This window comes from Hirundo rustica, chromosome 13 (genome assembly GCF_015227805.2).
Source record: "Hirundo rustica isolate bHirRus1 chromosome 13, bHirRus1.pri.v3, whole genome shotgun sequence".
Classification (NCBI taxonomy): Eukaryota; Metazoa; Chordata; class Aves; order Passeriformes; family Hirundinidae; genus Hirundo; species Hirundo rustica.
Window position 1 is genome coordinate 11904819 of NC_053462.1, and position 26168 is coordinate 11930986.

A 26168-nucleotide genomic window follows, 5' to 3' on the forward strand; every position below is an offset into this window, starting at 1 on the left:
TTAACTGAGATCATTAGTTTGCTTTCACAAGAATAGACCTGGGGAAGAAAGCGTTTTCCGAGTGAGAACAATCAGGTTTCACGGCTGAAAGAATAACCAGAGGAAGCAAGTACATTGGGTCTCTACTTCTATGTTTAGCACCATTTAGAAAAAAGCAAATGCGATACAGAGTTTATAGATGTGTACAATGCTAAGCATAAATACAGGTTTGAGTATTTAGAGTCCCAGGGTCAGCACCCTGAGGAGAGATGGCACAAGTTACAGGAATGACATGGAAAAACCAGGAACAAAACCGCAGCAGAGGCAACACAGGTAACAGGCCTCCATGAGAGCACAAGTTAAATTTGTAACAGTTACATAAATTTTAAAAGGATACATATCAGACTCCTTGGAAAATGACACCTTTGAAGCTGTAACAAATAATTCTCCCCTGGCTTTTCCAAAGTACAAACACCAGACAACTACTGATAGTGAACAGCTGTACCACACCTTACCTTCCTGTAAACAAGCTGTACATCACCTGTGGCTGCACTATATGAACAAAAATGGTCAGTCACACAGGGAAAACGGACAGAGCATCCCAGCAACAACAAAATGTTAACTCACACCTTTGGGAGACCCGTTGCATAATCTATCCAGGCACACAGAGCCATTTTTGCAGTGACACCTTGATAGCTCTAAAATATGTATAACAAGTTCTTGTAAAGGCCCACATTGTACATTTAAATTACAGCATGTTAGCAGTTTGCTGGAACAGACTATTAAGCCCAGAATTTGTTTTTCATAAGCTCACATCATCCCCTTTCCTATAATTTACAAATTAAAATATTTCCAAAAAATGTAAGGGTTTTTTTGTTTGCTTAAAATAATGAGGACCTGAAATTCACTGTCATGGATGAAACTGCATCTTCACAACTTGGCTACATTTTTTTTTCAACTAACAGTTCCAAGGTTGGCCAGCAGTGTTTTGAAATGCTTGAAACTTTGGTACAACTTTACAATACAAAGCAGATCACTATTAGCATTTATTTTGTGCAAAGCATACATCAGAAAACTATAAAAATTCATTTAAGAACTATTGGATAATAGGACTACAAGGAAAATTATTTAAGGGAACAAACAGGTAAACAAATCACTGAATTAAAAGAGAGGGAAGGAGATCCATACCAGTGGATCAATGATAGGTCATTAACATTTTAATTAACAGCAAAACATCTGCAATAGTTTAATGCAGATGAACTTCACAAACCAAACCGGTCAATGCAGAAGCCAGAAGACCGTGGCCCCTCTGAGAATTAGTTAATCAGGAATTCAAGCAAATAAAAGACAGTACAAGTGGAAATCCATGTTCAGCCAGGACACTGTGAACTGTGGCTGCAACTGCAGAGACCATGGGACATAAATAACAATGCTGAATTCATGTTCAGGGTTCTCATTAACAGAGAATACTGGTAAAAAACAAAGCAAGTGCAAAGACAAGTCACAAAATTACTTCAGGAGTTGGAAAAGTAGTAATCAAAAATTCAATTTATAGGGAAAAGGTTAGAAGTACCAGTTTGTTAAAGGGTAGCTACAGAAAGTCACAAGGAGAAGAAACGTTGCAGGATGAGGTTTCAGAGCAACACAAAGTTCAATGTGAGTACAAAAAACCAGAGCTCATTAGGTAAAAATCCCCCAAGTCACTACATGGACAGGCTGACCCTTTTAACATTACATTTAATACCTGTACCACACACGGCAGCTTGGTTTCCACAGGGCTACAGTCCCAGGAAGAACACAGGTAGGAACGGAAGGAAACCACTGGGGATTTATGAAGGTACAATAAATAAATAATCAGACAAGTATCTGAATACTTATTTAAAATACAGGAGGGAAGTGCTGAGCTTGAGGTGGTGATTAGGCAAAACCTGACAATTCTGGCTGGCAGAGTCACCAAGAGGACTGCTGGGGTCCCTGCTGCTTGGGACAGTTAAAAGTCAGAACTAGACAACACTGATGCCCAGATCCAGAGTCTAGGGACCCAGGTGATGTGGACCAGGATGCATGTCCCCATTTCACTGAAGTGAAAATACAAGTTTTTCCCCTTTTGCAGTAATAGGGTCAAGGCAATAAACAAAGACAATGCACACCTGCAGTGCTGAAAATTAACTGCAGGCCTGTTATAGGAATTCATAACAACTATGATCCAATATTTCTTCCAGGCAATGAATCGTGATTTTTCATTACTTAGAACCAGCTGAATACCATTTACACATAACCTCTTGCACATTTGATTTACATACCCAGCTTACTCTATCAAGTAATGTTTTTACACTTTCCTCATGTATGAAAATTATGCACCAAATAAGATTCCAAACTTGAGCAAGCTCTAATCCATGCATCCTTTATTCCATTACAATCACTGTGTTGCTTTCTAGCAACAGGACACAAACTGCAATCAATCGCGATCAATTTATACAACAATCTGAGGCTTACAGTACATTTAAGGCCTTTAAATTTGGAAAAATTAGACCTATCCTAGTAGTGTAACAATTTTTAAGTGTTTTGCATTTCTGATGCATAATCTGTGCGATTCCAGTGTCAAAGAATCAAATTATCTCTAAACTAAAAAGATCAGCTCAATGAAAATTTAGTTACATAATTCATCAAAACATAAATGTGTAAATTTTTTTTTTTTTTTGTCCTGGAAACTTTATAAAACTTTAATAGCAAAATAATATAGGGATAAAAACATATTTTAACAAAATGTATTCAATCATATACAAACCAGAATTTTGCAGTTTATTGTAACTAGACTTAAATTAAAACTACCAATTAAGAATCTATGCACAATGTAAATTCAAATATGTACAGTACTTTTAAAAAGTCTACAGGAATGCTTTACAGAAGGAAATGTCTGTTATGGCTATTATTCAGACAATCTGAATATTAAAATGAGTTTTCTAGTAGTAAATTTACACATTTATTTTTAAACAAAAGCAGTTTTGTCCCTAGATCCATTAAGAATATTCCAGTTATGTTTATACAAGTAATGAAGAGGTCGTTACAGAGTTTAGCCCCATATAGTAGTTTGCTTATTTTCAGGTAAAAGTGTTTTTAAATAATTTACTTGGGAAGATCAGTAAGTTAACAAAAGAACACTAGAAGGGAGGAGAGGGAACTTCATCACAATAACTTTCCAGTTACAATACCACAGCTAGAAACTTCACAGCGAGTACTCCCTTAGATTGAACCCATGATTGTTCTGAACAAGCTGTAGCTCATAACAGTTGTGTTCTCCACTCTGAGAACACAGTGGGGAAAAAGTCTTTGCAGGACAGAATTATAAATGATCTGAAGTGAGACAGAGAAAACTGATCTTCGATTAATACAGCACTAGGTAAAAAGTGTCCCCATAAGCAGCTAGGATTCCCACTTCCTTCAGGGCAATGAAGCTAAAAATTGTTGGAATTACAGTAGTTGACCATATTTGTGTGCATTAGTAGAATCATTTCCAGATAGAAAAGACAAATTTCATCAGATGTTTGATTAGAACACCCTCAAGACAGGGTATTTCTTCATAGTATAAAGCTATTACAGCTATCCAGTTAAAGCATGTGCAAAACCAGGTAATTTCTTCCGTTCACAGTAACTGAGGTAAAATCAGGTAGGCTTCTTCAGGAGTTGGGAAGTTCATGAGATATGAACTGTTTTAGTCTCTCTAAGTACTGTGCATAAAGCTCTATGTCATTATGCCCAGCCCCTTCCACCCAGAGGGGCTCCACTGCTCGTGGACATCGCTCGTACATGGCCAGGCCATGGGAGAAATCGATCACCTCATCTTCGGTACCATGGATGACCAGCACAGGAGAGGTCACTTTAGAGATCTTGTCAATGCTGGGGGAAGGAAAAGAAAGACACAGCTCAGTTTGGGGCTTTCAGTTTGACATTATTAGAGAAAGCAAGCTTAACTGTTGACACACAACCCAGTTACCAGTGCATGTTTTTAAATGGCTGCAGACCATTGGAATTGTGCACAAGTGATATGGGACAAGGCTCATTCCCAAAGCACACGTGTGAAAAAGGAGCCTGCACTGCCATCACCACCATCCCACCAGTGCTAACAACAAGTTTGAGTGGGCAGCATGCAAATGAAGTTTGGCACCCAAAAAACCCCACCAAAACAGTGACTGTATCTATCACACAAAGCACTGTGAGGCAAAGAATCCACGGGACATTCTGCAAGCATGGACCCTTCTCGCATGACATTATCACCTTCCAATTTAACAGCTTGGGAACTAATTAACTACCTTCCAGTCATAAGATTTCATTAACAACAACAACAAAAAGCCTTAGCTCATGGAGCTTGAACCTGTCTTTAAACCCCCCAAATAGGCAGATTCACCTAAAGGAAAACAATCTGTTTTAAGTACTGATTGTTTAAATTCAAAAAATGAAATAAAGTGTGGGAGAAGAGCATTACACAGGGATATTTAACTGCAAACCACAGAAATCACACAGGATTTTACTTTATGTAACCAGCCTCTTTGCCAGCTGTGACTGCAAAGAGGCCTTAGAGCAATATTTTTCCTTTTGTCCAGGTACTTTTAGCAGACCAATAGAGCTTGAGACTACCTGTCATAGGAAAATGGGTTCTGAGGGAAGGGAAGAGTGACAAAGGCACCTTCCCACCTAAGGGGTCAGGCCAGAAAACCCCAATTATGAAGCATGCTGGTAGCACATGAACTTGCAAGCAGTGAACAGAACTTTCTCTGACTCTCCTCACACAGGCCCCAGCTTTTATTTCCAGACAGCCATTTCATGCTGGTAGTTACCAACGATTCCAAATCTGTGTTAGAGACACCATGTGCTAATGAACTCCCAGCTTCCTACCAGCTCCACTTCCATCAACAAATGGAGGAATGTGGAAAAATGAGTGCCGGTACTACTCAGTTTTATGGGAGGACAAATCTATTTCTTTATGGTAGCTAATAAAAGGTGTCTGGATTTTCCTGCTCCTGAAGAACAAGAAGGCATGCAATTTTGGCATGACCATTGATTTTACAAAATGATCAAGACAACTTAAAATTATTTAAAAAATACAGATGCCCAGCATACCCTGACTTAAAAACAGGTTCAAAAAAGTTTTATAGAAATATCAAGTTAACTAAAAAGATGTAAACTGAAGCATTAAGCCTCACACTTACAAACCTCAGCATTTAGTATTCTAGAGAACTGCCAATGGTATTCCAGTGAACAGCTGAGTGTAAACACAATTCTGTCTCTGTCTCTATACCTCTCAAAAACCCCTTCAGGTTTCATGCCATTTAAGGTACTATTTAAAATTTAAATGCATCCTTACTTCACTTTTCCTGAGCTGTGTGCAACTATGCTGAATTAAAAAAACCAATCCCAACAAAAAAGAGACATCAGAATCATTCAAATTTTGTTTTTCCCCATAATTTTCATCCTAAAATTAGTATCATGGCCAAATGTAAATACTTGTTAATCAATATGCTATATAAACCCAAGTTTTAAGCCCATGAAAGGTCTGGTGTAATAGGCCTATCAGCTACATACAGCTACAGAGATGTTTATGCATAATTTTTGTGGCTAGACACTAAGCTCTCATTTATTGTAGGAAACCCCTTTCACTTCAGTATTCATATAATAAAACAATCTTTTTTCACATATATTCACAGACCATTAAGCCAAATAATATTTATATTTTGCAGAGAATTGGAAGGCGTCCCATTGCCAACTCAGCGACTCATAAAGCAGTATTTAAACTGCATATTGGCCTTACTTAGTATTCTCAGCCACACAGCTCTGCAGCTAGAAAAATCTACAGAGACCAAATCTCATGGAGTCCCCACATAAATTGCACATAATAGCAACTCACTGTAGGTGCACACAGAACTATTTTGTTTCCCACTGTGAAGACAGACAGTTGAGCTGCATACATTCATAAAGTGCACTGCTGTTTATTTGCACTGCTCCCAGTACCAGGGACGTCGGACTGACAGCAATGCACAGCTCAGTAGGGCAAGAACAAAATCCTCAAGTGCTACAGCACATCTGCTGTCACTGTTCCCCTTCCTACTTTTCTTTTTAAAACTGTTATTTGATTTGGCTGGTAACAGCTAATCACTGTTACTTCTGTAATCAGAACTGTGTTTAAGGCTTTGTTTTTTCCTCTCTTGCAGAAGCATTTGTAAATATTGGATTTCAGGTTTGAGGATGATGAATGAGCTGGAGTATAAGTGTTTCAAATTCAGTCTGCACCTCCAACAAGTTAATTAATTAACTAATAATCTACTTGAAAGGATTCTAAACATGGGGACTGTGAGAGCCACTATTACTTCATCACCATCCCTTCTAGCTGTTCTGGCATAGGGATTTATACCTATGGCCTCCCACAGCTGTTAATTTTAATCTGTTGTAACCAAAATAAAACAAAAATAAGAAATGCAATGACTATTCCTTACTTTATGTACCACAAGCATGACTTTCTGAAGTTAAGTCAAGTTTTGACCAAGACTTCAGTGAGTGTCTGTTTTGTCTTCTCCCTTCCATGGACCACTAAGCTTTTTACCTGTGCTTCACCTCCTGCCCTGCTATAGACAGACTGGCTTCTCCTCTCATATTCTTTCATAACTTAAACTGGATCAAATGAGAAGTTCTAAAAGATTCCTAGAATACCCATGACCTCTACCATTCCCAAATATTTGGGTACTCCAGGTCTGTTGCAATTGTTTTTCTGGTGAAAACTAGACTATAAAAGCAAATGTTTTATCCTATAAACAGTTGTACATAGTTCTCCAGAGCTTCTTAAAACAAGCTTAATAACTCCTAAAAGATGGGGCAGGGACTTTGCTTTGGTCACAAAATCAGGTTTCTACAAGATCCCCACCAGGGAGGAACAAATCTTGGTATCTACTCACATCACCAGTCCCTTTGAAACACCTATAGAGCATGGTGAGTATAGAAAGCCCCCTTGCAGCAGTGATACATACCTTGGGAAAGCATCAAAGCAATAGGTTTTCCTGGTGTCAGGAAAAGCTACCCGTAATCCAGACATCAGGGGAGAATGGAGGATCACAGCTGCACACTCGTACCGAGATGCCAGGTCTACTGTAGGGACAGTACCAATGCTCTGACCATACAGGATAATGTTTTCAGGACTGACACCATACCTGCAGAGAAAAGAAAGATCCCTTTAAAACAAAAAAAACAAAACAGAACACATTTCACATCAATTGCACATCACAGATGCAGAAACCAAACCAACAAAAGCAGAGGGGGTAAAACCCAAAGCACCCCTCCTTATCTGTAGCGGGTCTTAAAAATCTCTTCCTAGGAGACATGAACTTACAAGTTTAAATTTTGAAACAGTCCAGCAAAGTAAACAACTCAAATATCACACAGGCTGAAGAGAGCTATCCTCAATGAAGGAGTGGCAGTTTGGTCATTAATCTTCACCTTTTTCAGGAACAGCTCTTGTCTTTTCACTCCACAGCACAGCATATTATGAGACTTCTCCCCTATCCAGAGTCACTCTCAGGAATTTCAACTGGATGCCCTAGAGGCTAACAGCTCTTCCACCACCATTAAACAAGACAGTTTCTCCGCTGACCACCTTTAATTCCATGCAGTTGGAATAAGGAGATAAAACTGTCTCATTAGTGACAGCAAAGACAACAGGTCTACTCATTTTCCAGTTACTGATCAGTACAAAATACTCCTCATTTTCCTATGCCAGCTTAAAACATGTCAAGGTTATTTTGTAACTATAAAAATTCCATAAAATGCAGGGTTCATAGTGAGCCCTGGATGACTCCTCAATATTCCCATCCAGTCTATTAAACTGTCCCAGCCTGGGTGCTGCTTCACACTGCAAAAAAAGCTGAGAATGAGACCAATTCCATTTTCGTTTAATGTATGCAAAATAGAAAGGAATTTGGAAGGGGCACAGGAGGATGTGACAGTGGAGAGGAAGAAGTGAAGAATATTTGGCCACCAGAACTTGTTAGGGAAGCTGCAAATCAAAGCTGTTACTCAATTATAAAGTATTTACCCAGAAGATTTCTCTCTGTAAACTTCACCTCCCATGGCAAGCTGTATAATGGAATACAGAAGAGAACACATTTCTAGTAGAAAATAATTTGTGTAAAACATGTCTTTTTGACAGTTTACACCATCTACAGTCCTGTGGTCACTGCTGTGACAATGAAAAGCAAACCCTGAAGTTCAGGATATGCCCCATGTACACCTGGAAGGTTTCAAGCTCCTTTTGCAAAGCGGCTTCCAAGATGTATAGCAGGCCTGGAGAGTACTCGACTTCCAAGCAGCTAAATTATTTGGTATGTGCCAAAAAAGATAATTACAATAGAAGAGAGATCAATTAATAATTAAAATTAAGAATAATCCAGTACTAATTGTCCAATTACAGGCTGTCAAGATTGCCTCGTTTCACGATGAAGTATAACTAGACTGGATTGTAGCCTCTGTGAAACTGAAATTTTCTTAATATTTTTATACTGCTGAGCATAAGGGTTCTTTTGGCATCTACTGTTATATGAATAAGCAACTGTATAAAAATATCTCTCAGGAGTAAAATTGTATCCTCTTGGTAACCAAGCAGCAGCTGATGCTGGCGGTCTGTCACCACAGCCACAGCCTGATGTTTTTAAAGAGATGTTGTGCAGCTCTTTTAGCAGATTTTCTTTCTCCCTTAGTGTTAGATATGGTCCAGCACACAGCAGGGCTCGGTTGACTCAGTTAACAGGGCCTTGGAACAAAGTCTTGCCATCACAGGCTTCGTTCCAGCTGCTGGGTGGGGAGGGCTGGAGGCATGCACCCCAAAGGCACCACATGCATCCAGCCCATCTGCCAGCTGCTGCATCATATTAAAGACAGGCAGAAATGCATCAGCATCAGGGATATACAAGAAAGCAGGACTGGAATGTGATCACCAACACGATATTTCAGTGGGCATGGAATGATATTAATGCTGGTGGGTTTTGCAATGCCATCCTGAACTGGTATCATGATAAATGCGAAGTTTCCTATCTAAAAGGTTTACAATATAAGCAGAATGTGGAAACAGATGTTTGAATGAGAATCACAGGATAACAGGATGGCATAGGGTGGCAAGAGAATTCAACACATCCAATTGCCTTAGTATGGCAATTTTCTCCAACACTGATCTGCTTTAGACTCACTCTTTTTGCTGCTATTTTGTTTCTGAAAACATTTCATATTGTAAGGGGAGTACCTTGCTGTTGTGGCAATAGGTACTCCCTCCCTACTCAACCCTAGAGAAAAATCTGTTTCACAGTATGCCAGGTAAAGTCAAATACAGTCTATAGCATCATTTAAAAAGCCCAGAGATACATCTAAACTTAAAGAAGCCCTTCTTCACTACAGCTATTCAGTATGCAACAGAAAGGAAATGTGACAATCCGGACAAAATGAATAATTGTAAAAAGGTATTAGAACACTGAGTTAGTGCACTGTTAGCCTATCATTAGAGCAAATGTCTTTTCTGCTTACATTCCTACTGACTGACAACTAAAAGAATCTCTGGGGCTGTTTTATTTAGGGGCAGTTCCCCTTTTCAAGACAGAAGTTGTTACTGTAACAGATTTATCTTTTTAAGCCCTTTACCATTAGGTCATCACTCAGCAAGCGAGACATCGAGCTTACCGCAAACATCAGCAGAAACAGCTACATGTAATATTTATTTATCATGAGGCCAAAGGACACAGGACAACTCACGAGCCAAGGCCGTGAATAACTGAGCTGTGCAAGGTCCTCAGAGCTGAGGGCCAGGGCTTGGCTCCGTGATCCTCTGCATCCTCACAAACACTGCCCAGTGGTGACTCAGCCCAGGTACAAACCCACCTGAGGGCTTCATCTTTAAAACACAACATTCTTAAAGCAGAGGCTGGGTCCCTCCCTCACTCTCTGCAAACTTCCTTGTATTAGATCCGTGCACAACCGGAGCAGTGACACAGAAAGTGAAAGAGAAGGGGGGAAGAGCAGACATGAGCAAGAAGGCGGCAATGAAAGGGAAACTGGGTGACACAGAAAAAGGGAAAGAACATGGTAGGAAAAGGCAAAAGGCACTCTGGAAAAAGAGGAATCCTGTTACAGTCTGCTCTCCTATTAAGGAAGAAAGTCTTTCCACCAGCTAAACAGCAGCTCCTAAAAATAACTTCCTTGAAACACACAAGCTTTGGTCTCTGTGGAAACAGAGCTCCATCCGTTGGAGCAGGAGAGCCAAGTAAAATTTCTGGATATGCTTGGGCACTTCTCCTGTGGAGACCCATCAGAGAGTTCTAAACAAACAGGGCAAGACAGCAATGTGGAAACCAGCCTTCAGCAAAGCCAAAGCAGGAAACGACTCAGTTACCATGGCCATATGCAAACTCTGCTTTGACAAAGGGGGAAAAAAAGAGAAGAAAAAAGGACAGGCGTGCTTTTTTTCCCAAAGGGAACTCCATTACTGAGAACTGCAGGTACTGCTGTATAAATGATGCAAGCATTTCAGCTCTCCCTTATCCATAAACACAGGTGGCAAAGCTCAAAGTTCTCCAGCCTATTCCAGTCTCAATAACGCACAAGCACACAGTGTGGCTTACACGTTTCATTTGTGCATGGAGAAAAAACCCCCACAACCTTCACAAGCAGTACAGCTCTCTGTACCTAGAGCTTCCAGCCAGGTCCAGCTAAAGCCCCCAAACACCCCCCCACAGCTTATAATAAAAGTAGTTTGGTTTGTTGTTGGTTTTTTCCCTGTGTTACTGCCTCAGTAAATACAAATGGGGTTTACCAGTAATTCTGGTCGCCCCACACCAGCATGAACTACGTGCACAGAAGCTGATTATTAAGAATCCACACCCCTGACTCCTCTACTTATTCCTTCAGAGTAATAAGAGACCTCAGTGATGCCAGCAGATCAGTGGGATACAGGAGACTGGGAAGAGAGCACAGCAAAGGAGCATGAGACACTTCTGGTTCCCCAGCTGGGCTGTAGGGCTGTGGCTTGGGCCATGTCCCTCCTGCTTCCTCACACAACACCGACCATGGCATCTCGACTGCCATGCAAAGTACCCCAGACTTCCTGGATGACAGAGCTGTGTGCACACTATGTATTATCTCAAAGCATCTTTAATTATGAGACTTAGACACCGAATCCCTCCTTCCCTCAAGGCTCCAGCTTTGAGCCACAGAGCTGGAAAGTTTACCGCTGGTATTTTTACTCTCTCCTTGCTCAGTGGAGTGCTGCTGTGGGACCCCAGACGTGTCACAGATGAACTCCTGCAATGTTCATGGCCAAAGCTGCCAGTCCTCAAAAGTGCCAAATACATATTCATTAACAAGGCCTTTTTCAGGCTTGCTGAATCCATGAAGTTAACCTCACCTTGTATTTTCGGCTTGGATTTTTACAATATTTGCTGTCCCATTATCCCTTACCTGAACAGAGAGCAGCCTGTATACAGGAACAGCAATAAATTATTTCTCAGAAACTGTCTATGCAAAGTACTTTGATGGCACAAACCCCAAACTCCATAAGGCTGTGGAGACTTGGTGTTTGACTGCCACTAAACTAAGGCAGGGGCTGATGGGCGAGTTCTTCCTTACAACACATAAAGCACATAAATTTCCACGGCCAGGAAAGTGAGGTAACCAGCTCCTGCATTCTCACAAGGGGACTGAGTCTGAAACTGGGCACTCCCATCTCCAGCAAACACCAATGAAATAAATCATTTTCAAGACACAAAGAAAACCCAGCACACATCAGGAATAACACAAATCATGACCCAATTTGGAGGAAATAGTGATTTCTAGAGTACCTTTACTAGAACATACATGTGCTCAGCTCTTCATTCTGCTTCCTTCTGTTTACACAAACCCATTTGTCACAAAATACTATTTATTACCTTTTCAAAATGCATTATCTCTAAGTTTAATAATCCAGAGAAATTTAGATCACTTTTAAAAAAACACAGTTAGGTGTTCTCTAGCATCATTATACACTTCCACAAAATATCCACATACATTTTCAGAAATAAGTGGCTATTTAATCCTGCATGAATCTAAAAATCTATTTTTTTGGAGGTAGAAAGAAAAACAAAAATCCTCAACTAAGTCACACATGCAGATTGCATATATTGAGTTTGATTTTATGTTGTGTGACTCTTACATTAAAATAAATCAACACTAGCCACTTAGTCAATAGTGATTTTTGCAAGAAATTTACAATATCAGAACAAAACACTGAACTTTGCATTGTGCTTCAGCAAGTACCACTCCAAAATATCAGAGAAATTACAGCAGATTTTTAGTCTAAATGCCAACATTAAATTGAGAGGAAGGCATTAGATTAAGAATTTTTTAAGTTAACCATAACAACTGCCAAATGAGAAAAATCAGATTTCAAGATTCACAAACCCTGGCACACAAAAAGTATCCCTGTGCCAGTTTCTCCAGTTTCCTTGAATTCACGCAAACATAGGTCTAAAATTCCGCACAATTTTACTGACACTGACTCCTTAAATCATGAGATTTCCTCCTTCTCTACCTTCTTCCTCTAAAGGCCTACAAGTACTATGCAATTCAAGTTCAGGTACACCACATTCTATTTCACTTCACATTTTCATGCAGCTAAGAGCCAAAAATGGGCTGTACTCTGGTTTATGAAGCTGCAAAAGGGAGAGACCAATTTTTCTGGCATGTGTCCCAACACACTGCCACAGGAGCAGACAAGTAATTCCACAAATGTGTTCACTCTCAAAATAATTTAAATGACAGAGAAATTTAATCAAGGACTCCACCACAGTTTTATATCACTATTACTTTTACTACCACACCAGAGAGTAATTTGATTATGGTATGGAGAAACTCCAGTGCTAACCAATATAAGCTGATAGTGGAATTACAGAACGAACCTATGACTCTTGAAAATGCCCTCTCACAGGCAATTTTGGAAGTTATTACCAAATATCACACCCCTACAGGCTTGCTGGACTCTGTGACTGCAGCACTAATCCAGTGATGTACCAGCTCCTCTTTGCATATCAATAATAAATGGATCAAGTGAAAGCAACTTCTAGGCGCTTCTGAGGACGATGATTTGCCCTGCAGTAACTTAATTATACCAAAGCATGAAATCACTGCAACTGGTTCTTGATTACTGTCTGTGACAATCAGCGATCTGTCACCAAACACTGAGAACTGTGCTCACAGTTCAACCAGGTCCTGACAAGGATATTGAGTATCACTGGAGAGCTCATGACAAAAGCAGGGATATACACACTGGCTGAGTAGTGAAGCCACTGCAAGTTTGCCCTGAACAACCACGATAGGTAAAGCTAAATGGTATTTCAGGGCATTCTCTACTACAAGCTGTAATGAGATTACATTTTAAATTAACTGAATTGTGCTAATCTGCACTGAGTGGCTTTGGGGTGACAGCTGGATGACTTTTTTTTTAAATCCAAATAATACCAGTTTGTCTAAAAATTGTTCCTTTTTGAAATACAGCCTTAAGTCACCTTTTGTTCATCTGCCTCGTAGGCTCCTGAAGTTGTCATATTTCAAAGTGGGAAACACCTTCTCTGACTAAAGTAAAACTGCTCATGACTCAGAGCAAGCCAAGTGCTCTTGAACAGTAAATCCACTCCCCTCCTTTCCCCCCCTCCAGCTTCATCATTACAAGGAAGTTCCTTTTCCCCCAGGCAAAAAATAGGCAATCTGTGTTTGCAGATCTATTTATGTTTTCAAGGAACTAAAAAGTAAAACCTCTGTTTTCTCTTGTATTGAGGACTCAGCTGTATTTTTAACATAACTTTTTTCCACCACAATAACCAAGGACACTGATTTGGGTGTTTGGTTTATGATAGATTGCTCATTTGTCTACCACACGAACTAGCAGTTTTATGTATAAACAAAAAACAGATTTGGAACAGTTGCTTCTGTTCTGACTGAGGGTTTGTTGGTTTGGTGTTGGTTTTTTTTTTTTAATTTGGTTGGTTGTTTGGGTTTTTATTTCCCTAGATAGCAGGGAAGCAGGAAATAGAATTTTCATTAAATGTGCACTGAAATTTAAGCAGGAACTTGTGCCACAGGCATGCTGATGTAATAGAATAACTTGGCCCCCACAAGCATTATTTCTTTCATATTGAGTGAATGCAAGAAGGCCACTAACAAGCAAAAAGGACTCTTGTAAAACATCCAAGAAATCCTGAAATGATGTGGCTCAGCCATCTGTTGAACCCCTACCTTCACCATTCCACTGCTTCACGACAAAAGGAGAATAACACTCCAAACTCAGTGCACGCTCATGCAATGACAGGGAGTGAGCACCTTCCTAAATCAATTCCTAAATAACCACCTCTAAATGTTGGGGCGTTGTTTTATTTCTCTAATCATAGGGGCAAAGACAAACCAAACCCATTGTAAGTTGAAATACAAGAAACTAATGGAAATAGGACCTAAACACACAGATATATTCAAACATAATTCCCACTGCCCCCAACTTTCTTTGCTTTAGCACCCTTAAAAATCAGCTGGGGTTCTGCAGCCAGCACTGGCACAAGATTATAGTTTTTAATTTGAACAAACATAGGAGCTCTCTATTCATCATAGTTTCCTGCTTCTTTCAAAGTGCTTTCTTAGACCAATCTCGATTCACACCATTTAATCCCAAGACACAACAAGTAAATGACATATAAAATAATTTTTTACTTCAGTTATTTTAAAGATAGAGCACTGGAGTTAACTTTCATGAAGTATTTTGCATTTAATTAAGATGCTCTGTAGCAAATAAACCTGGAATACAGAAGACTGAAAACTTTTGCTGGCCACTGAGCACTATCTTTATTACCACAGCATCAATAATTCACAAATACTTAGTCAGATACTTCTAGTATATACTCTTTACTGCAAGCAGTGTACAAAACCTATACAGTCATTCTCTCAGGTACATTTAAATAGAGACAGCAGAAAAAATTCAGCTACTTTCACAGAGCAGCTCAGTCTACAGTATCTTCTGAAGGAATCCATTATCTTCACCCTCAGTGTCTATCTGATCTCCCTCCTGCTGGAGTATTTTTACTTCAACTGCACACATACCCTATGCTCTAATACAACAGAGCTAAGATAGATAAATGTACTCCTCACAACACTTGATGTGACATTAAAACTTCAACCATCTTTTTACTGTTGCAAAAACGCTGCACTTTTGGGCATCCTACACTCAAAACCTGAAAAATAAGGTAAACTGCTCCCTAAAATTGTGCACCTGGTAAGGGTTGTTATGAAAAACAAGAAAGATCTGATGATAACCATGTACATTAACACATTATCTTTGAGTGTAAAGACTTCAGTTATAACAGTGTATGTCAACTAACATAGAAATTGACTCCCTAGGAGACATTAAGCAAACCTGAGTGCAAATATTAATACCGGTTACACATTCCCACAGGTTTTGTGCTTTCATAGCTATTTCTTCGATTTCAACTACTTCCAAATTGGAGAGCCTTGCATTATTCCTGAGGCTGAAATTTCACAGTGAGCCAATGCATTTTGGCTCACCTCCCAAGCCCTTCACATAACCCTCCTCACCAGCCTTGGCTCAGCACCGGGTAACTGAGGGTTTACAAGCCTGGAGGAAAGAATCTTGCAGTTCTTTCACAGTTGTCAAAGCATTTTTGTTCAGGAGCACTGTCCTCTTCTTCTAGTATTTCCATCTGTTCATTGAAGCCCCTCTGACACCTGTCTCGAGCACCGCTCTTGCCAGGACTCCTCACGTCAAACACCAACTTCTGCATGTATTTCCCTTACCCTACACACCTAAAGCACCACGCTGAGGTGAGGCCACCCTGCTGTGGCACTAATTGCCATGAGCTGCACCTATGCAAGGCTTAAACCTCTGACTCATGAGCTGGGATTATTCATGGGAGGAGCACAGTGGCTTTCCACCAGAGCTGCTGCCTGTTCCACCCCTTTCCGACATTTCTCCCCCTCCACCAGCTACAGCCCAGCTGCCCACGAAGCAGGGAATAACTGCTCCAGTGCACAAACCAGGACAGTCAGGACAAAAAGAAATGGCTCCAGTTAAGTCTTCTTTCAATATATCAGGCTGTGGTATCTGAAAATACCTATCACTGTAGAATGAAACAAGACTAACCTACACCGTAATGGATCAAACTGCAAAGCTCACCAAAAACACCTCACCAGAAGGTTTGCACAGCTGGTTAGTCACATTGTAACTTCATAAAAAAGGGTATTCCTGACCTAAGGATCTTAAACTAGAAGTATATCTGCAAATTTGGCTGAAGGCAGTTAGTCGCCTGGATGCTGTAGTAGCATTAAATGGTTTGTTCACACTGGAATTAATACTCTGGAGACCAATATTTGGAAGATTAGGTGATTAAAAAAAAATCAAAGCAGAGCACTCAGAAACTGATATCTATAGATCTTGGCCCTTGAACTGCTCAGTAAATGAACCCTACCATTCTTTGAGTTCAGAATATTTCCTTTTGTGTGAAGGGCTTCTGTTTTGTGGTTTGGTTGTTTGTGCTTTTCTCCATTCTTGTCTTCTTTTTCCATGCTCTTTTATCTGTTTATTGTAATTTTGGTTTTCTTTCAGTCTTTAAGTAAAAGCTATTTCATCTACAGGTTTTACTAAGAACTTCACATTCTCAAATATTAGCAGCATTAAATGACTTGGTTTTGCTACGATTATTTGATACAGCTGACAAGCCATTAAATGTGAAATATGTGGCGCTGATACAGCATTTTCCTTACATCACTTACAGACAACTGTAGCTGTGTCTAAAACACCAGCTGCTAAAAAGAAAAAAGATTTAAGTGTTACCTCCATAATCCTAACAGAGGAGAACAAAGAAAAAATTGAACTGTCTACACAAACAGCAGGTGCTCGTATCCAAAATCCTATTACAGCCGACATTTTCACACTGTTCTTCAAAGACCCCAGCAAATCTGAATGCTGTCTCTCCCACAGAGCACCAGAGCTGGAGTCCAAGAGGATTACACAGGAGCTGGAATGGATAAGGCCTTGCAGGAATGCAAGCAGACAAACTGGATACAGCATTTCTTCCATGTAGAAGCATTAGTGTAGCTCAGGCAGTGATTTGAGTCTCCAACAGAAAAGAGATGAGAGAGCAGAAAGGCAGGATGGAGAACAAGAATGGTAGAGAGGTCCTGATACAAAAGTGATCCATGGCAGCAAATTGGTCCAATGTTCCTAAAAAAGAATCAATAGCAGATGAAGGCATCTGTCCCCAGAACACGAGTCTTTTAGCAGCCAGCATTGTATGAAGCTGACTCAGCTGGCAGTAGGATTTCTCTCTCCTTTACAGACTTATATTAATATGCTCAAGCACTGTAGAAGAACGAAGTTAACAGATAAGAATGAGCTCCTCTCAGAGAAATGCAGTATCTCAAACACTGAAGGGCTCTACAGGGAAGCCCAGTGAAGTGTCATGGTTTGTGTTATCCAGGAGGTCATCCATCCCTTGGATAGTCCTCCTTCAATTCCCTGGAAACATTTTGTGTTTCTGAGTTACTCTAATCATTTCCACAGACTTGAAGAAAGGCAGTATTTTCTTTTGATTTAAGAATCAAAACAACAGGCTGCTCCTCTGCAATGACATGTCTCATGAATTATAAATAGGAAAAAATCCTACTTGGATAAATGACACTGTAACCTCTATTTTTCCCCACCCCATGGTAAGTAGAGAAAACATACAAATTTTTTATTTGCTCAAAGCACTGAGCTTTGTCACAGTGTGAATCTGCATACGTTTAAACATCTGCTTTCAAAAAGTGCCGAATTCACAGCCTTACAGAGAAACATAACTCTCCTGACGAGTCTCTCCTGTCTCCCTCAATTACCCATTTTCAAGTGGATTCATTAAATATTCCAGCAAGTACCAAGAATAATACATGACAAATAGAAGATGGCAGTCATTTCATGAAAGCAATTTATTACCTGAAAAGATTCATCCAGTATCTTTTCAGAGACAAGAAAACTTCCGTGTTTTTTCCTGGTTTTTTCTTCCCAAGCATCCTCATCTTGCACATGTTTCTTCAATGAACTTTTAGCACAATCAATGTTCAACCCCCCAGTAACAGTCAATATAAACCTAAGATGATTAAAAAAATATATAGCAATCACCAGGATTAACAGTACCATATGCTTCAGAACAGCAGACCACAGATAACTAGTTCAGAGCTTAAAAATCAAATTTCCTATCCACAGCCTTTATCACCACAAACCCAGGGACTAAATCCCTCTTCCCTTCTCTCAGTAAATACTAGAATTCTGTACAATAAAATTTAGCACAGAGTCGAAGTTTCCTCTGTGTACTTCTGTTTGGCTGAAGTGCTTATAAAACCTGCCTTGTGCTCACTAAGGAACTAAAAAAAGATAGCCTAAAAAAAGTAATTTATTACAGAAACATATCCGCACTTCATGATATGTAGAAACATTATGTATCAGTAAACTTAACCTGTCCTAAAGCAACAAATGTTATTCTAAAATATGGGAAGACTACATCTGCACATCTAGAAAAGTACTAACTTTCTGCAACTCACATGGGAAAATTCAGTCCTGAAAACAGGTCATATACACTTGTTCATCTTATCCAGCTGTCTTATCCGGGATCAGAGTCTATGGAGTAAAAGACATTTTGCCCAGATTGTGTAAATCAAGGGGTTTTAACAATGATCAAAGAGCACACTTGGAGAACTTCGTTTTCTGCCAACACACCTAGTTAACAGGGCCAACTGCTTTTGTAGTTCTTAAGTGAAAGGTTTCTTGCTAGTCAACTCTTTCCTCTCAAAAAAGGATGCTTACCAAGCAATTACCAGCTATGCTACAAAAAGCAGAAGTACCTCGAAGTGGATCAAGGACAACTGTTAATGCAATCACTTAAGGTCATTATTTCAGCTGATGCTAAAGGTAGAAACTGATCTGCAGCTGCATGTTAGAAATTAAAAAAAAAAAAGATAGACGAAAAGCAGCTTCTGGATGTTATTCATGTCCCTATTTGCCTCTGTCTCTGATGCAGCCCTTGTAAATCATGTGGGCTCCCTACTTGACTGCATGCAGTATCACCACAGAACAACTGGTTATGCAGGAAAAAATGTTAGCAATTCCAGTCCATGCCACACTGGCACTTAACTGCCTCCCAATAAACCAGCACAGCATAAAGAAATCTTGTACTGCTGGAGTTTCTATTTTTGAAATAGCAGATAACAGCACAGTGCTTGGAAAAGAAGTGTATTAATGTCTACATTACTACCCAGGCTGGCATTTGGCTATGTAGGTTTTCTGCAGTTCACCATTTCACAACATGGACACTTGCAGTTACAAGCTACTACTCTTTACTCCCCCAACACACATTTTTCCTATTTAGCTCTGCACAGTTCCAATGGATAGTGTTTCCCTTTCTCCTAATACCATAAAGCTTCCAAGAGAGAGGAAAAAAGAGAAATATGGAATGAGAATTTAAAAAAAAAATTAAGGGGGAAGTCTGGCCAGTTCTACAGTGAAGAACAGGAAAGAACATAGTTCATATGGCTCAGAAACACTAGGAATAGTGGAAGGATGAAAAACAGAGTAACAGACAACAAACGATGCCTGCTAAATCCTCCTCTGCCCCTCAAAATTCCAGTAATTAAATGAGCTAAATTTAAGCTAACATTGTTACCTTTATTTCAAACCAACATGCAAATTAATGTACTAAAAAAAGAAAGAAAGAAAAAAAAAAAACTATTGTGAAAGTCAGCCAAAGAGAATAATAATCTTTAGTGCAATCTCTCCTGCTGCTGAAACGCAACAAATTTAGAACTATATCCAGGTAAGAAATATCCCTGATACTTAGGTTTTACGTTCTATATTCTGAATATTGAAGTGGATTTTTGGATGGGAAGAGTAATTTCCTGAAATAACTGGAAGCTGCCAGATCCTATTTGTGTCAATAGTGTCTGTTCAATGCTCTACACAAAGATCTACAGATCTTAGACGAGCTTTGACAGAAGGACATCCAGTCTGGAAGGGTGGGATATTTCGCACCAAATTCCTTCATCTCAGGATAGAAAAGCACTCAATAAACCAAGGAGACTTTATGACCAACTCACTCTCTACAAAACTGTATGAACATTTGGGATTTATGACAATATTATCTTTCAAGAGCTATCAAAAATTCAGATCCAAATTATCTTCAAGTATGTCCTGTCATTTTCATTTTTTATTAATGTAAATACAAATCAGAACAGTTTCTTTTTCTAAAAGCCAACTTTGTGCCTGTATTCCTTTAATTCCTTTATAGATAGTCATTTCTGCATTATCAGATTGATTTTTAGTACAAATTTCAAAGAGCTGATAAAGAACTAATTGTTCTGGGCCTGTGCACAGCAGTCTTTAGACGTGAACATCACATTACATGAATAACTAGCAAGAGTTCAGGGGAGAGGGCAGAGGGTTTCTATGTTCTGTTTCTATCAGAGAAACAGAAGGTTTGAAGCTGGCAGAGATACAGCAAGTCAAAACCTTTTAGGCACACTGGACAGGTTTAAGGTAGAACCCCACTTTAACATCTTGAACAGCTGTACTGACTCCCGAAAGGGCGCTGCTTCTTGCATCAGAAAGTGCTGCCTGCAACACATGGTTAACTCCCAATGTATTTATTAACCAGTGTGAGCAAAGGTTACACCTTCATAAACCCTATGCATAAAAATAGCAAAAACTGTAGCTGAAACATTACCCCGCCTCTTCCCACAACTCTGGTACTTTTACAGTTTGTTAAACTTGATGCGATACCCAGACTGAAACAGTAACTTTTTCTGTAACATTAACAGACATTAAAGACCATGCTTTACCGGCAAAAGACAAGCTTTTTGCATGAGGAAGCTTCAACAAAATATACTACAAACAAAATGTGTAATACAATTTAAATATGCAAGTTGAGGTACATTTCAGTCTTAGCGGAAGGAGGAAACTGACTGGCTCTTGAGTAGCTGCCTCGAGGTAAGAATTGTCCAGGGAACACCTCCAAAGTAAATGTTACACTAACTTAGCTACTTCTTTCAAAAATAATCCAAAACAACACTTAAACATACAAACACCTTTGTGAGAAATGAAGTTCTAAATAACAAATAGCACGTTGGAAAAGACTTTTGTAAATTTGCCCTGGAGAACACGCTCCAAAACCGAGAGCATTTTCTTAAAAGATGCCACTTCCCCTAAGCTGTCCTACAGCCAAAATCCCAGTTAAACAAATTCATCAGATGTTGGGGAAGACAAATTCATACAGAGCTGGGACAACGATTAAGTTCTGCCCAAACTGGTTCACTGCTTAAGGTAGCAAGTCAACTTCTCAAACTTTCCTTTAAAGTATAAATGGTTTTATACACCATTTTCGTTTATAAAGTGCTCAAAAGAAGATCACTTTGTAATGTTGGCTTTTTTTAGTTTGTATATTATTAAGGCTAGCAATATATTGTATAGTGTAATAGTTAAGAAAAAATGTCTTGTTTAATTTATTACAAAGAACTATTAAGATGCATGGAATAATACTCAAATAATCTGAACCTAATCTCAGTTTATCCACACATTGGGAAAAAAACCCAGCTGGTTTTGTTCCTTTGCTTATGTTGAAGACCATTTTTCCAGCTCTGTAAGGATATTCATAGCAAAGCTAACTAAAAGTTAGGAATGTTTAGAAAGATTCTTCAATCTGAGGAAACCCATTACAAATGACCTTATTAAAGGAGAAACATCTCAAGTTATACTGTTAAAGGGTGCTTTCCTGAGAAACGTGTTGAAGTTGGCCACAGACTTTTCAGATTTGTTGCCTCCCATTATCCATTACTCCACAGTTGTTCTGCTGCACACAGAAAGAAATGGCCATGCCATAGCACAAAGTTACAATTAAGTGGTCTAACATACTGGGATCTTAAGGAATGTGGCAGTATCCTGTAAAAAGATAATAATAAAAAAGAGTATTTTAGAGCTTCTAGCTGGCATTGCATGCCATGAGAAGAGTCACTTGCCAGACACTGAGCTATGCCACTCATTTAGCAGCATGCCTGGGCTGATAAATAAGGCTCTCATGAGTCAAGTTCTTAAAGTAACATTTCTATATGTAAGCAGACTTTTTAAATAAGGCACAGCAACACTAATCTTCCTAAAAACATAGCCCAAACTAACGTGACAATCAATTCCGAAATAACAGCTGAAAATAGAATTTTCATCCTGAAAGTACACCTAGAAAGAACTTCAAGAGACTGTACCAATAAATAATATTACTGTCAGAAAAGCATACGTGAAGTTCTTTTAACAAATTTGCAATACAAAATAAAAACCAGAGGCAATACTTTGAGACTACCTCTCATTTAAATTTTTCCCTCTAGACTTTGAGGCAAGTATACTAACTTAAAACCATCGCTTCCACATCAGTAAAATTCCTCATTTGTTAACCCACATGGAATTCCCCTTTTTGAAAGTTGAGAGGTTTAAGATTTATTTCATGATTACAGGGATTTTCCCAAAGACATGCACGTGCTTATCAAGAGACATGAAACCAAGGGTGGGAAGGTGGGTGGACATTGAGCCAAATCCTGCTGTTTAGCCAATTCTGTGCCTTTGTATTGTTTGGTCTTATAGTCAGCGAATCCAACCACAATACTTAATTCTAACAGGAGACCCTTTGTTCTGCAAAGCTAACAAAGTGGTTAAAAATATAAAGATATGGATACAGATGATGCCAGTATAATTCTGTCATTATACAACTGACCTATGCCTGCACCTTTCTGTGATTGTTTGCGGGCAGCAGAGCTTAATGTGCAATAACAGTAACCCATTTTTCTCAAATTAGCCCTGGGAATAAAGAATGCAAAGATGTTCCTCTGTCCTTAAGCTGACACTGTGCACTATTCATCCATCCCATTCTACATTCCTAGCCTTCTGTTAAAAGCATCTTTATTCCACTGTGTTCATACAGCATTTCCTGGGTTTACAATCTCACATTTCCCAATGCTCCCAAAACCCGACACACTGAAAAAACACCACTGCCAACAAAACACTCAGTTTTAGTCAGGAATGAAATTGAGCTCCATCATCAGATGCCAGGCTGAGCATGCAAGACCAGTGTAAGTCATTCATCTAAAAACTGGAAAGCAGGGCAGTCAAGATGAAGCAGTAGCAAATGGGTCACTGCAACTGCTTATTCAATTCACCAGTGCTTGTCTGCAGCAATCTCAATTATCCACCACCAGCTAACACAGGAGATACAGGGAGATACTGCCTATCAGTTGGTTTGGTTTTGTATTTTGGGCCATACAAACCTAAGCTTTAAGAGTCAGACAAAAGCCAATCCTTAATCACTTCATTTCAGACACCTAAGAGCCGCCAGCATTCAGAAATTTTAAAAAGATTTTTTTTTCCTGGATTCAGGAAAACACAAAGAACCCTTCATCTTGTACACAGGTGGCTTTAATTCACCTCAAGTTCAGTGACAACTGAAGCTACCTCCTAATCCACAGGAAAAGATTTCTGATCTTCTTAGGTGCTACTTGGCAAAACCAAGCCTGAGTGTATACAAGCGTGTTAGGTACAACACATCTGCACCTTGTTTTATGACTCATTTCAACGGCTTCCAAGGCAGCCTTGCAATCGATTTACATCTGTGAAGGAGGGCAGAAAGGATTCTTAGTTATTCATTAAATTTATTATCAGCTTTGGAAAAAAACCCAAACCCTTATGTTATTTGTTTATTTTCTTTACTAGTGCTGCATAATCTTGAGACTGTTGGCTTTAAAAGGAGAATACAACTGTGGAACTTAAAAAGTGGGTTTGGGGTGGGGATGAAAAGTTAGTATCTATCACACTGGCACATCACAGTAAAAGGAAACAGGAAATTCAGACCTTAGTCTCAGCAGTCAGGCTCCAAACAGCCAATATTTGGTACTGCTCTGGTACTAGTCTATCTCCACATGAGGAAACATCACAGGACTGAAAAACCCCAGAAAACTGAAAAGGACCTGTTTTCTTCATTCAGTGTGGAAACAGAAATATCCATTTGCTGACTGTCAGTTTTTCTCACAAAGCCAGCTGCTGGCAGATAACCACTTGCATACCCCGAAATGGTTTCCACCTATCCATTCCCACAGCTATCTACTGTCCTGGATAGCACTGATACATTTTTTTTCTTGTTCTTTTTACTGATGTTCACAAGTAATGAACTAGTGTAAACTTAGCCCGGCACTTCGGAATGTTTCTAAGTAGCAGAGTGACACAGAGTAAAGGGTGAATTTTGAAGGTTCTTTTTGTTTTTGAGGCTGTGATGGACTGGAGACTGACCCCAGCTTCAAAGACATTGAGGTTCACAGTCCAGCTCAAACTCCCCTGTCAAGAACAAACCTAAGAGCTGCCAGCAACATGCACAGGTCAAACAGCCACGGCAGAGCAAGCATCAGCTCAGCCTCAAAAGGCAACACTTTAGAGAGAAAAAGCTGCCTTTCCTGTGCACTTCATGGAATTTAGTGCTAAAGAGCAGACAGTTACCTCAGCAAGTTAACAGTAAGTTCCTCTAGGAATCGTCTATGTTCAATGCTCTGATGATGTTGAGAACCAGGTTCTACAACCTTTGTACATCAGGGTAAACTAATATCTCTGGTTCAGGCAGTTGAATTTCAGGACTATCCACACTCAGGAGAGCATGTACTATTAGCCAAAGGCTCTTTGGCAGCTTATTTTTCTTCCCAAATAATACCAGTTGCAAAACATTCTTGACTGTGAAAAGTTTCTTTTTTTTTTTTTTTTTCCCTAACTTTTTAAACAAGCTTTGATCTCATAGTCCTAACAGAAACAGGGAAATACTTAACAAAACTACTTTTACTTCAGTGACTAAAAGACGTAATACAACACCAAAGCTCAGTAAACATTTTGAATAACTGAACATCAGAGCACCTGTTTTGAACAGTTGTTGGTATTTGTCCCAAGGATGCTCACCATCTGAATTAATCTCTGCTCATTGCATAGACAACAACAGCAGAGGATTGTGTATGCATCTATTTTTGCTCAAGGCTATATGCAGCCTTTCTTGAAGTATTGACCATAGCAGGTAGAATAAGTTTTAGAGGATAGTAGTTTTAAACAATCCTCTGGAGACATTGTAACAACATTACTGAAAAGCTGGTATGACTGCACAATCTACCATACTCCATGAAGAAAGGAAACCCTGTTACTCCAGGACTATTGATCATGACTCTGCCAAGCACTGCCTTTCGTCACGTCAGGATTTAGCTGGTAACTTTTAATAAAAACCTTTAAGCGTACAATCTAAAGAACTTGGCTTAGATCATGCACAAAATATGGTGCTAGTGAAAGAAGATTCTGTTGCAAACAAAATTTAAGTAGAAATTGACTATTTTGATTAGGCAAGGTAAAAAAAAACAAACAAAACCTGAAACATCCAAACATCCACCGGGAAAGATGTAAACACCTCATCGCATCAGAATGGGGACGAACTAAACTGACACAACCTCAGAAGATTAGTTATCACTCTGGCCTAATCCAATTAGATGCGTTTCCTGATTTTACTCAATGTAAGACTTCTCCACCAGCTCCTACACAGGAAACAGCAATAATCTCCTGATAATCAGCACCACAAATAAGAAAATTCCTGCATAATAAAAAGTTTGGTGCGCATTTTTTTTAAACAGTAAATTTGGCAAAATAGCTTAAAAAACTATTCAAATATTCTACCTGCTACCCAGTGATCAAAAGCCTGTGGATTTTACACCATTTCACAATTCAATTCCTTTCACCATACTGTATTGACCAAGAAGCATAAGGAAAACTAAAAGCGAACCAAAGCTCTCCTATGGATTGAAAGACAAATTCAAATGGACCTTTTCTGAGAATTAAGGATTTAAACATTATAATAACATCGGTCATTTATTAAAAGCTTAAAAATAGTTTATATTGTGCACCATGAAAAACATATTAAGCTATATCTGGTTTAATGCATCAAGAATAGCTCTTCTAAGCTATTTGTTAATTACATTTTCTTCACCTCCTTTCAGGACCCAGACGATGGACTAACAGGCTCTGCTCTTTGATACTTTCCTACTGAAGCAGAGGGAGC

At 39.2% G+C, this 26168-nt stretch overlaps 1 protein-coding gene across 1 annotated transcript in view; it reads right to left on the reverse strand.

The window, feature by feature from the left end:
• Window positions 1–2361: 2361 nt before the first annotated feature.
• The window catches only part of ABHD17C (abhydrolase domain containing 17C, depalmitoylase), a 28794-nt gene continuing 4987 nt past the window's right edge, over window positions 2362–26168 (reverse strand). Inside the window, exons 2-3 of the mRNA XM_040077529.2 lie at window positions 6996–7175; window positions 2362–3876 (exon numbers count right to left, since the gene is read on the reverse strand). Coding sequence (XP_039933463.1) covers window positions 3657–3876; window positions 6996–7175 — 400 coding nt within the window. The 3' untranslated portion in view covers window positions 2362–3656. The remainder of the gene's footprint in view (window positions 3877–6995; window positions 7176–26168) is intronic.